This window comes from Brachyistius frenatus, unplaced genomic scaffold (assembly GCF_029030835.1).
Source record: "Brachyistius frenatus isolate BFR_SWC_R1_liver_20210118 unplaced genomic scaffold, ASM2903083v1 Contig_245, whole genome shotgun sequence".
NCBI lineage: Eukaryota > Metazoa > Chordata > Actinopteri > Embiotocidae > Brachyistius > Brachyistius frenatus.
In genome coordinates this window covers 116698-130879 of record NW_027210844.1, presented here as the reverse complement: position 1 = coordinate 130879, position 14182 = coordinate 116698, and the positions used below count along the sequence as shown (strand labels likewise).

Here is a 14182-nt window from a genome sequence, read left to right as displayed (position 1 = left end):
AGGTGTTCATCCTCAGTGGACAATGAATTTAGATTTGAATATTTCTTACAAGTGGAAAATCTGAGCTGACAGTGATGTTACAGGAAAGGTCAGAGGTCACCAAACTCATTGAGGTTCATCCTCTGGGACCATGACCTCCACAAAAGAGCTAATGTCCATCTGGTGTGTGGATGGATCAACAGAATGACATCACCATCCAAAAACAGGACATAACAGGAGTCATGTTCATTGTAGGTTTATTGAATTTACAGCAGAACATTAGTACATGACGACAGACCAGAGTGCAGCTTCCTGATGTTCCAAAGCTACTGTTACTGCTCGCTTTCATGAAGCATGACATGTGATCAAGCTGTGAGAATGTTTACAGTGAAGTATGAGCATGTGCAGTGACTCGTGGAGGTCCACCTTCACTGCCAAATAAAACAGCTTTAAAGGTTTCTCTAACACCATCAAACAGGTCGGGGCTGTTCTCAGGACAGTCTACAAACATGTGTTCATGTTCCACAGAGCTGAGCAGCAGGTGTGTCATCTGTCACGTTTTTGTTCCACTACAATAATACACTGGCTCTTTAAAAGATGTCACTGCTGAGCATCAGGAGTGTTTTTGGGGGCATGTCTGGTTTGATTGACAGGCCTGTGGTGCAGTCAGGTTACAGCTGGGTGGACATAGTATCGTCAAGTTTCCAATCAGATCAGTTAGAACCACCGCTGGCCCCTCCCCCTGCTCGTCCAAATATGGTCACTTCCTGCTCCAAACCGCTCCGAACTAGCAAGATGGTGACGGACAGAATCTGAACTGGAGGATTCATAACGTTCAGAAACCAACGATGACGTCACTGATGGTTGATGACATCACTGATGGTTGATGACATCACTGATGGTTGCCACTTGCTCCACCCCCGGGTACTACTTCAATAAAAGTACTGTATATAAAAGTAGACGAAGTCAATGTGGAAGTACCATAAACTGCAATACCACCGAGGGCCACTAGGGGTTGGCTCCAAAAAGCCTCTGGCTCCACAGACTCCCATTAAAGCATCAACTTGTCTCATGAAATAGACAATACATTTTTTCTACAAGTTTTTTTTGGTGTTGTTAGCTAAAGTCCCATCAGTCCAATTGAAAATAATCCCGTTATTATTTATATATTACGCCTCAAAAAGCCGTAAGTCTCGGGGTGTGTCGGTCTGATTGCCAGGTCTATAGTGCAGTCAGGTTTCCGCTATAAGTGGGCGAGGCATAGCCTCCTCAGGTTCCCAATCAGATCGAGTCAGATCCAAAATATGGTCCCTGCTGGCTCCAGAATATAAAGACGGCTAACAAATGAGCTCTAACTGCTCAGCTCCAATGGAAATGAGAGGACGTTGTGTGTTGTTACTTCCAGCTCGGCTGAGGCCAGCCTGAACCAAGGTGCTTCAACATAAGGTTAAAAAGAAGGATTTTACAATACTTTCCATTCACTTATAATGGTTTACAGTGTTTGTTTGAAAGTGACACAGCCGTCACACAGACCTGGGCTTCAGGTCAGCATGCTGCCATCCAGCCAGCGGGGGTGAGGTGCAGCTAACAGAGGCCAAGCTTCAGAGGGTCAAGTCACCGGACAGACACAGGAGGTCAAACAGAGTCGTCACATTCCCAGTCTGTGGATCATACATCAGCGGTGACATCATCATCAGTGAGTCCGCTGTAGCAGCGCCATGTTTGACAGATGAGCTGCTCCTTCATCATCACACTGGTTTGTTTCATGGTCCACAGGAGACACGTTGTCCTCAATCCTGAAGAGGGCGGTAGACTGTTTTTCTTCACAGCTCATTTTCCACCAGTTAAATCAAACCAACAAGAGCTTCGTCATCATCTTCTTCACCTCTTCACACCTCCCTTCAAACTAACGTCTGAGTGTTTAAAATAACACTCAGCTGCCAAAAAGCATTCAGTGTCCACATACTTCAGACCTTTAGAACAAAGCTGTCCCCCGGGGACACGGGGACAGGACACCTGGCTCTTCACCGAACTCCTCTCTCTGGTACCTTTTGATTCAAACAATGTTGTAGTAGAGGTTCTGTCGGCAGGCTCGTGTTCTGGGAGTCGAACTCGTCTCCGACATGTTCTGGATGAAGTAAGATCAGTGCCGCCTGTTGGACGTCCTCACAGGTCCGACATGAAGATCTAAGAGCAGCTGGACCAGAACCTCCCTGCAGTCTGCTGGGTCACTGTGGCTCACACACTGGCGGTTGTGTGTTAGTGATGCGTGTTTCTGATGGTTGTGTGTTTGTGATTGTTTCTGATGGTTGTGTGTTTCTGGTTGTTTCTGATGGTTGTGTGTTTCTGGTTGTGTGATTCTGATTGTTTCTGATGGTTGTGTGTTTCTGGTTGTGTGATTCTGATTGTTTCTGATGGTTGTGTGTTTCCGATTGGTTTAGATGGTTGTGTTTCCGATGGTTGTGTGTTTCTGATTGTTTCCGATGCTTGTGTGTTTCCGATGGTGGTGTTTCTGATTGTTTCAGATGGTTGTGTTTCTGATGGTTGCGTGTTTCTGGTTGTTTCTGATAGTTGCGTGTTTCTGATGGTTGTGTGATTCTGATTGTTTCTGATGGTAGTGTTTTTCTGGTTGTTTCTGATGGTTATGTGATTCTGATTGTTTCTGATGGTAGTGTTTTTCTGATTGTTTCTGATGGTAGTGTTTTTCTGGTTGTTTCTGATGGTTGTGTTTCAGATTGTTTCTGTAGTAGTGTTTTTCTGGTTGTTTCTGATGGTTGTGTTTCAGATTGTTTCTGTAGTAGTGTTTTTCTGGTTGTTTCTGATGGTTGCGTGTTTTGGATTGTTTCTGATGGTTGCGTGTTTCTGGTTGTTTCTGATGGTTCTGTGTTAGTGATGGTTGCATGTGTTTCTGATGTTTATGTGTTTCTGATTGTCTCTAGTGGTTGTGTTTCTAAAGGTTGTGTCATTCTGATTGTTTCTGATGGTTGTGTTTCCGATTGTTTCTAATGGTTGTGTTTCTGGTTGTTTCTGATGGTTGTGTGTTTCTGATTGTTTCAGATGGTTGTGTGTTTCTAATGGTTGTGTGTTTCTGATTGTTTCTGATGGTTGTGTGTGTTTCTGATGGCTGTGTGGTTCTGATGTTTGTGTGTTTCTGATGGCTCTGCGGTTCTGATGGTTGTTTGATTCTGATTTTTTTCTGATGGTTATGTGATTCTGGTTGTTTCTGATGGTTGTGTTAGTGATGTTGTGTGTGTTTCTGGTGGCTGTGTGTTTCTGATAGTAGTGTTTTTCTATTTGTTTCTGATGGCTGTGTGTTTCCGATTGTTTCTTATGGTTGTGTTTCTGATGGTTGTGTGTTTCTGGTTGTTTCTGATAGTTATGTGATTTTTGATGGCTCTGCGGTTCTGATGGTTGTTTGATTCTGATTTTTTCTGATGGTTGTGTGTTTCAGATGGTTGTGTGTGTCTGATGGTTGTGTGTTTCTGATTGTCTCTGATGGTTGTGTGTTAGTGCTGGTTGTGTGTGTTTCTGATTGTTTCTGATGGTTATGTGTTTCTGAAGGTTGAGTGTTTCTGGTAGTTTCTGATGGTTGTGTGCTAGTGATGGTTGTGTGTGTTTCTGATGGCTGTGTGTTTCCGATGGTTGTGTGTTTCTGATGGCTGTGTGTTTCCGATGGTTGTGTGTTTCTGATGGCTGTGTGTTTCCAATGGTTGTGTGTTTCTGATGACTGTGTGTTTCTGATGGCTCTGCGGTTTTGATGGTTGTGTTTCCGATTGTTTCAGATGGCTGTGTTTCTGATTGTTTCTGATGTTTGTGTGTTTCTGATGGTTGTGTGTTTCTGGTTGTTTCTGATGGTTGTGTGTGTTTCTGATGGTGTTGTGTGTTTCTGATGGTTGTGTGTTTCTGATTGTTTCTGATGGTTATGTGTTTCTGAAGGTTGAGTGTTTCTGGTAGTTTCTGATGGTTGTGTGCTAGTGATGGTTGTGTGTGTTTCTGATGGCTGTGTTTCCGATGGTTGTGTGTTTCTGATGGCTGTGTGTTTCCGATGGTTGTGTGTTTCTGATGACTGTGTGTTTCCGATGGTTGTGTGTTTCTGATGGCTGTGCGGTTCTGATGTTTGTGTGTTTCTGGTGATTCTGATTATTGTGTTTCTGATGGTTGTGTTTCTGATGGCTCTGCGGTTCTGATGGTTGTGTTTCCGATTGTTTCAGATGGCTGTGTTTCTGATGTTTGTGTGTTTCTGGTTGTTTCTGATGGTTGTGTGCGTTTCTGATGGTGTTGTGTGTTTCTGATTGTTTCAGATGGTTGTGTGTTTCTAATGGTTGTGTGTTTCTGATTGTTTCTGATGGTTGTGTGTGTTTCTGATGGCTGTGTGGTTCTGATGTTTGTGTGGTTCTGATGTTTGTGTGTTTCTGGTGATTTATGATGGCTGTGTTTCTGATGGTGTTGTGTGTTTCTGATTGTTTCAGATGGTTGTGTATTTCTAATGGTTGTGTGTTTTTCTGATGGCTGTGTGTTTCTGATGGTTGTGTGTTGGGAGAGGAGACGGTGGCTGAGTGGCAGGGGGACGGCCATGTGACCTGAAGACCACCTCTGTGTCCAGGTAGACTGAAGACAGTGGAAAAAGGAAAAGCAGTGGAAAGACTTGACTTTGTGTTTAATTCAGGAAACAACAGGAGCTGTCAGAACCTAACTTCTATCTGAATGTGTTTCTAAGAGGAGAATGAAACTTTCAGGGACACACTGTCCATTTCGCTGGCCATTGTCCTCCAGTGCTCGTCCTGTGGTCAGTTTCTGCTCTGTCTCAGGGAGGACAGGAGGAGGGGCAACAGGTTGAGAGCAGGTCGGTGCTCCTGCACCCCCAGAGCAACTAGCACCCCCGTGAGGAGGGAGGTGACCCGGGGTAGGACGGGGGGCTGAACCGGCATTACCTGCAGCACAGAGACAGAGGACAGTCAGTGTGTCCTTCTACAGGTCAGATAGAGGACAGTCAGTGTGTCCTTCTACAGGTCAGATAGAGGACAGTCAGTGTGTCCTTCTACAGGTCAGATAGAGGACAGTCAATGTGTCCTTTTACAGTCAGACAGAGGACAGACTTTGTCCTTCTACAGTCAGTAGATGTGTCCTTCTACAGGTCAGATAGAGGACAGTCAGTGTGTCCTTCTACAGTCAGACAGAGGACAGACAGTGTGTCCTTTTACAGTCAGACAGAGGACAGTCAGAGGACATCAGGACTCTGGTCTCTACAGAACCTCAGTCACACTGATCAAACCAAACATGTAGTTCAACACCTTCACACTCCTTTCAACCGCTGACAGTGATCAGACTCTTCTCCTCAGACGTCTAAAGGACAACCAGACCAGAGACTGAGAGCGCTGAGAAGAAGCACTCACTGGATGTTGATAAGACGACAGGACAACGAGCTTCCAGCTGCTCACCTTTTCAACTTTGTGACAGTGGATGAGTCCGTCGTGTCCGATGTAAAATGTAGAGAAAGCATCGTACGACCTGGAAGACAACACATCACATTCAGACAAAGATTATAGACTGCTGAGATCACGGAACACTTTGTATAGTTTGTGTTCTCAGAGGCTTTAACAGTGACTTCCAGTGTAAATCCAGCGGTGGAGGCACTGTGTTACCTGTACAGGTGAGATTTGTCTCTGCGGTAGAAGCGCAGCAGCAGGGAGTGGAAGGGGAGGCCCTTGATCCTCCAGCGGGCCTTGATGGTTCCGTCCTCCACGTGCTTGGTGAGTTTGAGGACGTCGAGCCGAGCCTCGGCATAGTAACACAGACAGAGGAGACGCCACATGGAGAGGGTGAGCCTGTACACCACCCGGCCTCTACAGCACAGCACAGCACAGCACAACAGTGTAAACCCAGAGTGAGTGTCGAGGGGGAGAGCGTCTGTAACGTGTCACCATCAGCCTGAACAAACACAGTCACCTGGTCCTGATGTTTATGAGGCCGTTGATGAACTCCACGTCGTTGGAGTACATGGTGTAGTCGTGGTTCGTCATGAAGAAACCTGGCAGCTGCAACACAAACACGCACATTCAGTCCCTCACACTGAGCTGCAGCTTCGCTCCAGGTCAGAGCTGTGAGTCCGGTCCACAGCAGCCGGACCGGACCGTCAGGATCACTTCAGCTCTCTGGGCCTGGGCATGCAGCTCCTTGCCTCACACAACAGTCATACATGTGTGTCCCAACATACAGGCTTTAATGTGAACACGCGTGATGAAGATTAATGATCAACAACAGACTGATGAAACATATTAAACCTGAACAGATGTGATGAAGAGGAGCAGCCGTTTAGTCTCTGGGAGTCCCACTGAACTCCAGCATGTGAAACAGGAAGAGATCCGTGGCCTCCTCCCCTCTGCAGCTGTCCTTACAGCAGTGGGAGGCAAACTGTGGCCCGGGGATCACATTTGGCCGTCGACATAATTCGTCTTCACTTCTCTTATCCGAACTAGCTGCCATATGAGACCAGATTTGAATTGTTTTGTTTGTTAACTGTTCTCTATTTATTTACTGTCGAATCGTGTTTCAAAAATCAATCAAAGATCAAGCAGAATGAGAACATTTGGATCATTTCTAAGAACTATCAGATCTATGCAGAGGCAGCGCTCTGGCACACACTGCATGATGAAACAACCACAGCACGCTCACTGACGTCACAACACGTCAAATAAAAGTTATAATAATAATAATAATAACAAAACACATCTGTGATGGATACAACGCTTTAAATCAGCTTGATCTTACAACCCCATTTTCAAAGGAGTTGGGATGCTGTGTAAAATGTAAAACAAAAACTGAATGTGATGAAGTGTAAATCACAAAGCCATATTTAACAGAAAGGCAACATATCAAGTGTTGAAATGGACACGTTGTTATTGTTTTTTTGAAAAATACGTGTTTATTTTGAATTGATGATGGGGAGAGGTTCACCACTCTGAAAGACTGTGGGAAAATAGTTCAACAATCTAAGAATAATGTTCCTCAATGTAAAACTACAAAGAATTAGTGGATTTCATCGTCTACAGTTCATAATATCATTAAAAGATTCAGAGAATCTGGAGAAATCTCTGAACACAAGGAACAAGGCTGGAAACCAATATTGGATGGTGGAGATCTTCAGGCCTTCAGGCAGCACTGCATTAAAAACACACTATTCTGGAGTGGAAATCACTGCATGGGCTCAGGAACACTTGTGAAAACCATCGTCTGTGAACACAGTTCATCGCTGCGTCCACAAATGAAGGTTATATACAATGATATATTCAGGTTTTGGAGCAACATATGCTGCCATCCAGACAACGTCTCTTTCAGGGAAGGTCTTGTTTATTTCAACAGAACAACGTCCAACCACATTCTGCACGTATTCCAACAGCATGACTCCATAGTAGAAGAGTCCGCTGATAAACTGACCTCCTGCAGTCCAGACCTGTCACCCATTGAAAACATCTGGGACAACATTTCACTTTCAAAACTCATATTCACAGAAACTGATCTCCTCCATTGTTTACAGTCTTGTTAAAAGAAGAAGTGATAAAAAAAAAAACCAGTGGTGAACATGAACCTGTCCCAACTTTTTTGAGACGTGTTGCTGCCATCAAATTCAAAATGAGCAGATATTTTTTATAAAACAATAAAATTATCCCGTTTTAACATTTGATATGTTGTCTTTGGCCTATTTTTTTTTTATTTTTTTTTTATTAAATATGTTTTTAAGTGATTTAGAAATCATCACTTTCTGTTTATATTTACATTTTACACAGCATCACAAGTTTTTTGAAAATGCAATTGTAGAAGAACTCAAAGACTCCAAAACTAAATATCGTCAGAGGAAATCATCTCCACATCTGGAATCTGTAACAGGTTCCCGCACTGTTCACAGCTAACTCTTCCCACTGCAGACACCAGCAGCTTCTCATGAGCCGTGAAACAACCTGTGACAGGCAACAACAACAACACGAGGCTGCTGACTAAAACCAAAGAGCACATTTATTAATCAGGCCGGGTGGAATGATAGGAGGTTATTACTAGTAATTTACAGTTGGGTCATTATATTTAACATAAGGTTAATTTGGGTGAATAGGAGAAGGCCTCATCAATAACGCTGATCAGCTCAGATGTGTCTGTGGAGCTGATCAATCCTTCTCTGTCCAGGTGTGATGATCACGAATGCGAGTAGAGCAGCTTGAACAGATCAGACTTCTCGTTTACCTGTGACTGACAGCTCACCTGTCTGAGGTGAGGGACAGCAGTTCTCTACTGTACATACCCTGACTGTTCTATTCCTGGAGGCGGACTTTGTGAGGGTGACCTTGATAAGTGACAGCTGTCAGTCTCAGAGACACCTGACAGATACCAGGTTACAGGATGGAAGTCATGCTGTCTTTGAACGTGTCACTACATTTCCTGTTTGGTGATGATGGCTCATTCATGTGCTAATTATCTGACTGACTAACCAACAGATGTGATTGTATACAGGAGGGTTAATATGCTTTTGTTGTAAAGATTATCTTTTTATTACGTTAACACCAGTGAAGGTGAGACTGGTCATCACTGTGCACCAACGTTCTGCAGGTACCTCCCTTCACAACCCTCCCAGCAGGGGGCGCTGTGGAAGCACCCTGTCCATCCTTACCTCTGTCCTCAGTCTTTCATACATCAGGGCCAGTTTGTGCTCCCCCTCGCCGTCTCCTGCAGGCTCTGCCCCCTCTGCTCGGCCTCCATGGCTGCACAGAGAGACAGATGGCTGCACAGGCCTCTGGTGGAGTCCTGTCTGAGGACCGGGTGTGAGCGTGGTGCCGGCCAGCGGGGAGCCCGGACAGTGGAAACAGTAGAAGCTGGAGCCGAACATGAAGGGAGCCGGACATCCCTCCGCTTCAAACAGGCTTCTGAAGCAGCCGGGCTCCTTCTGCTCCGCGGCGCCATCCCTCTGGAAGCTGTCCACGCTGATGTCATCCTCCCTGCTGCCGTCCACCGTGGTCAGGGGGAAGGAGAACTCAGAGGACCTGTGAGTCCCCGCGGCTCGGACCTGTCCTGGTTTTCTGTACAGAGGGATCTCCATGAGGGTGTGGAGGCCGCTCGACTCGCCCTGCCGCACCAGCACACACACACTGAGCGAGCCCTCCCAGTCCTCCTCGCTGCAGCCCTGTCTCTGAGGCCGGCTGGCCTGGTGCAGCGGGTGGGACAGCACTGGCGGCTTCATGCTCTGATATCTCAGGCTGTTGGGAGGCGCCAGGGCCCATGCTGCACTGCTCAGGGGGCGTGTCTTATAGATCCTCTGCCAGTCGAGCACCTGCAGGAGCAACAAGGACCTGCTGTTAGCGTTCAGTATCAGAAGATCTACACTCCCTCACACCTGATCACCACAGTGACGCTGTGTCCGTCTGCGTTCACCAGGAACCAGACCTGACGGTTCTGGAAGATCCACGGTCTGTCCTCCTGAACATCACGGACTGGGTTTTATACATGAATGTTGTGTTCCACTGAAACCTTCAGATGAACGGTGGGACATAAGACACCTGCAGCAGAGACAGGTGAGCTGTTCCTCTGGCTTGATGCTGAGCTCAGCAGGTTCTGTACTGAACACACCATGAGAGCGACAGGACACTCAAATTCTCATTCTCAGAAAAACTGGACACAAAATGTTGAACTATTCCTTTAATCTAATTCTTAATACAGAGATGCAGCAAAAATAATGAGCTGCATGAGATACACTGTGTGGTTTAAAATAACTGACAGGAAACCACTGACAGGGCTGTCTGTTGTCTCTGAGCTGAGAGATGTCTGAGCAACATCAATTACTGACCGCCTGAAAAAATATTCATTTATTTTATTGTCATTAAAACATGTCGGTCAGCTGATGAGGAGCAAGAGCTGTCAGAGACGTGTCGATGATGTCAGAGATGTGTAGATGACGTCAGAGATGCAGTGATGTCACAGATGCGTTGCTGATGTCAGAGATGCGGTGATGTCAGAAATGTGTCGATGATGTCAGAGATCTATTGAGATCTGTAGATAATGACATGTTGATGATGTCAAAAAAGTGTTGATGTCAGATGTAGCGATGTCAGAGATGTGTCCATGATGTCAGAGATGTGTCCATGATGTCAGAGATTAGTCCATGATGTGTCCATGATGTGTCCATGATGTCAGAGATGTGTCCATGATGTCAGAGATGAGTCCATGATGTGTCCATGATGTCAGAGATGAGTCCATGATGTCAGATGTGTCCATGATGTCAGAACCCTGTAGATTACCTGACTGAGACTCCATCTCTGCTGTTGGACAGGTTGTCTTCTGCCGTGGCAGCGCACACAACCTGCCCAGAAGGCCACGCCTCCTCTGCTCACAGCCATTCACCACAGGGGTCCGACCAACCCCGGTCACCAGCTGACCATCAACCACAGAAGAATGGCGGCTCAAACACACGACTGGAAGGAAAGACGACTTCAGGAAAAACCTGAGAGCAGAAAGAGGAGAGCTGGTGATGGTTCTCATCACAGCGGCGGTCAGACAGGTTTCAGTCAGACACGAAGAGAAACACCGTTAAATCAAGTCTGGAGAAACATTCAGCAGTCAAATACAAAACATCACATGAAGGATCAGCAGCTCACTGCAGGATTTACTGACTGCCAGCCGCACATGACCTGCAGCCTCCACAGATCTCTACTCAGTCCAGGCGCGCGCGCACACACACACACACACACACACACACACACACAGAATAACCAATAACATGACGGACAGTCCGGGTTTAATGTCCTGCACGTGCAGCACATGACACCAGTGAACCGTGATGAACGAGCATCACTGCTGTCATGCAGCTCCATACAGCTGTATGTCCGGCTGTTATGGGTCACCGTCGCTCCCATCTGGGGGCCTAGACGTGTCCAAAAAGGAACCGGACCCTGAGACCTATCCTCTGAGACATGTCCCCTGTTACGCTGACATGTACTCATATGCTGTTAGCTCGCGCTGACTTCCTGCTGTGACAGTTAACCAGAGCCATTAGCCTGCTAGGCTAACTAGCCACCAGCTAGCAGTGAGCTCGTCCCGGCTCGCATAACGTCCCGTTAAACGTACCTTCTCCGGACCAAGACCCGCTCAAATCCCGCCACAGGTCGCGCTGCTCCGGTCCAGGTGTGGTTTAGTAGTTGCAGCAGGTAGGCTGACACTGTTAGCCGGCTGCAGATCGGGTCTCAGGTAAGTTACACAAATGTCATCCCTGTCCTGGGTGTCCTTGTCCGCCTCACGCAGCCTGTCGTAATGCTGCCTTCGAGGCTGTGGGAAATCACGCGACTGCCTCCGAGTCCCACCAACCACCCAGCAGAGTGATGTAGAGCGGGCGGAGCACATTCACGGACTGCACCGTCACACGGAGTCACAGCAGCCAAATGAAATCCTGCTGTTGTCCTCTGAAGGACAAACGGGTCCAGATTAGACGGCGCGCTTCCTGTCACGTGACCTGTCTGTTGAAACTTTAATTGTATGAAACATCAGCACTGTGTGAGTTCATCAGTGATGCATTATTTTATCTTCCTCCTTTCTTTTCATCTCTAATAAAGATCTACACCAGGGGGGTCAAACTCATTGTAGTTAAGGGGCCACATGCGGCCTGCTTTCATCTCAAGTGGGCCAGACCAGTAAAATCAAAGCACAATAACACATAACGACAATAGTTCTCTATGTTTCAATCATTGGTGAAGGTTTTTGGATGATAAACCCTGTTTTAAGGTCTTTCTACAATAAACTAGAAACATAAAGAGCAAAAACTCAGACATCAGCCCACTGTTTATCTGCCTGGTGTGCGATTCTGTGGTAGGTTATATTTACAATAATACAACATATATGTATGCCATATCATATTAATTACATATAGGTCGTATTATCAACTATTAATCCTAAGGGGTAGACGAAAGGCTGTGTTTGTGAATGAAGGTGTAGACGAAAGGGTGTGGTTGTGAATGAAGGTGTAGACAGAAGACTGTGTATGTAAATGAGAGTGATACTGCTGGGCCAAACCAAAAGGTCACAGGAGGAGGTCTGCAACCTGTGGGGTCACATACTGTTGTTCTTTGAGGCATAAACAGGAACAAACGGCTGCGCGAGAACTCCAGGGGGTGCAGGAAGACAACCACCACCTCCACCAATCAACAAAGGACACATCAACACACATGACTTTTTGGTGTCTGGACTATAAGAAGACTGGGTCAGGGAAAGTCAGAGATCAGACTTCGTGAACTGACACATACTCTGTTGCGGTCAGGGAAACATAGTCTGGACCCAGAGCTCTGTAAACTGATTATTCTGCTGCTGTTAAATAAATATCTTGAAGCCTGACATCTTCTCCTATTGACTCATTAAAGAACACGCAGGACTGGAGACTGACACATGTTGGCTTTGTACTAGCAGGAGCCCAAGTCCAACACTGGGCTCTCCTCTGCAGCTGCTGCCTGGAGCAGACGTCGCATTTACATCGCTGTTTTTGAACCAATTACTGGATCGATAAAAAAAAAATTACAAAATGTTTGTACTCATAAACCTCCATATTCTCATAGAAATGCAATTTATGTCTTTCTGTAATTTTCACACTTAGCAAAGTCATCCAGCGGGCCGAGCTGGAACCCCTGGCGGGCTGGGTCCGGCCTGCGGGCCATATGTTTGGCACCCCTGATCTAGACAGTGACTGACATGAACCTGGGTACAGATGATGAATTTATTAAAGAGGATCCCAGAAACAGTACGTGTTCACGTAACTCTGAGCACTATTTAGTTTTAATACTGAAGTCTGAATGAGTTTTATGATGTACACTCCTGAACAGTAGGATGCACCTGAACACATCACCCTTGAAGAAGAAGGAGAAAAATAAAAAGAGGCAGGAGGAAGATGAGCTAGAACATCAACATGTCACCTGTTAAATCTGTTTGAGGAACACATCCTGTGATCAGCTGTCCTGATGGGAAACTTCCACCTGATCACCCTGATTGATCTGATTGATCTGATTGATCTGAGTGTTGCAGAGCACCCAGCTGGACCATTGTCAGATAAACTGTAGGACATATACAGCAGAGGAAGACACTCAGTATACAGGACTGATGACAGAGGAGACGCTGGAGGAGGAACCAGCAACAGAAAGATGAAGGAACTTTACATAAAAACTTTTGTACAAATCTTCTGCACACATTTGTGTTTTAAATACACAAAGTCTGAAATTACTGCAGAATAAGATCACAAAGATCAACTGACTGGAAATCTGCTAACGAACACGTTCAACGAGTAGAAACCACAGATAACAAAGCCTCTGTAACACGGAGGGTGCAGTATTCACTGGAGACCTCCCAACACCTCCTTTCACCTCCCTCCACCTCCCTCCACCTCCATTCACCTCCCTCCACCTCCCTTCACCTCCCTCCACCTCCTTTCACCTCCCTCCACCTCCCTTCACCTCCCTTCACCTCCCTCCACCTCCTTTCACCTCCCTCCACCTCCCTTCACCTCCCTCCACCTCCTTTCACCTCCCCTCCACCTCCTTTCACCTCCCTCCACCTCCTTTCACCTCCCTCCACCTCCCTTCACCTCCCTCCACCTCCATTCACCTCCCTCCACCTCCCTCCATCCTCCATTCACCTCCCTTCACCTCCATTCACCTCCCTTCACCTCCCTCCACCCTCCATTCACCTCCCTTCACCTCCCTCCACCTCCATTCACCTCCCTCCACCTCCCTCCATCCTCCATTCACCTCCCTTCACCTCCCTCCACCTCCCTTCAATTCCCTTCACCTCCCTCCACCTCCATTCACCTCCCTCCACCTCCATTCACCTCCCTCCACCCTCCATTCACCTCCCTTCACCTCCCTCCGCCTCCCTTCACCTCCCTCCACCTCCCTTCACCTCCCTCCACCTCCCTTCACCTCCCTCCACCCTCCCAACCTCCATCGTGAGCACTAAACCCTCCTGGACCGAACTGAATTCACGTGTTTTCAGGTATAGTGTTTGACAGAAGAGAGAATCTTCAGGATCGGTATTGTCAACACTGCTGAGTCATTCTGTCCTGTGGGAGCAGTGTGAAACTGAGCTCAGAGGATTTGGACAGACAAGAAACATCAGAGTACAAAGTGTAGGTGAAAGTAACACAGTCCTGCATTCCCATGTTCAGCATCTCCTCCCTGATTATTTATGATGT

At 46.6% G+C, this 14182-nt stretch overlaps 2 protein-coding genes across 3 annotated transcripts; both read right to left on the bottom strand.

Annotated features, from left to right (window-relative positions):
- Positions 1-2760: 2760 nt before the first annotated feature.
- Positions 2761-4554, bottom strand: LOC138634040 (myb-like protein Q). Of its 2 annotated transcripts, XM_069720630.1 has the most exons (5): positions 4191-4554; positions 3773-3842; positions 3541-3577; positions 2936-3312; positions 2761-2857 (listed from the first exon to the last, which is right to left on the bottom strand). In XM_069720630.1, the coding sequence occupies exons 1-5, from the start codon at positions 4552-4554 to the stop codon at positions 2761-2763; spliced, it is 945 nt and encodes a 314-aa protein (XP_069576731.1). The 2 variants fall into 2 exon arrangements, with proteins under 2 accessions (XP_069576731.1, XP_069576732.1); XM_069720631.1 differs by having other exon boundaries at positions 2853-3312.
- A 65-nt stretch (positions 4555-4619) lies between these two features.
- Positions 4620-11350, bottom strand: cunh6orf136 (chromosome unknown C6orf136 homolog). The gene is made up of 7 exons (XM_069720629.1): positions 11083-11350; positions 10257-10459; positions 8636-9292; positions 5926-6014; positions 5622-5822; positions 5418-5487; positions 4620-4910 (listed from the first exon to the last, which is right to left on the bottom strand). Exons 2-7 carry the CDS (start codon positions 10353-10355, stop codon positions 4767-4769), a joined length of 1260 nt encoding a protein of 419 aa, XP_069576730.1. The 5' UTR covers positions 10356-10459; positions 11083-11350; the 3' UTR covers positions 4620-4766.
- Between the last annotated feature and the right edge of the window lie 2832 nt (positions 11351-14182).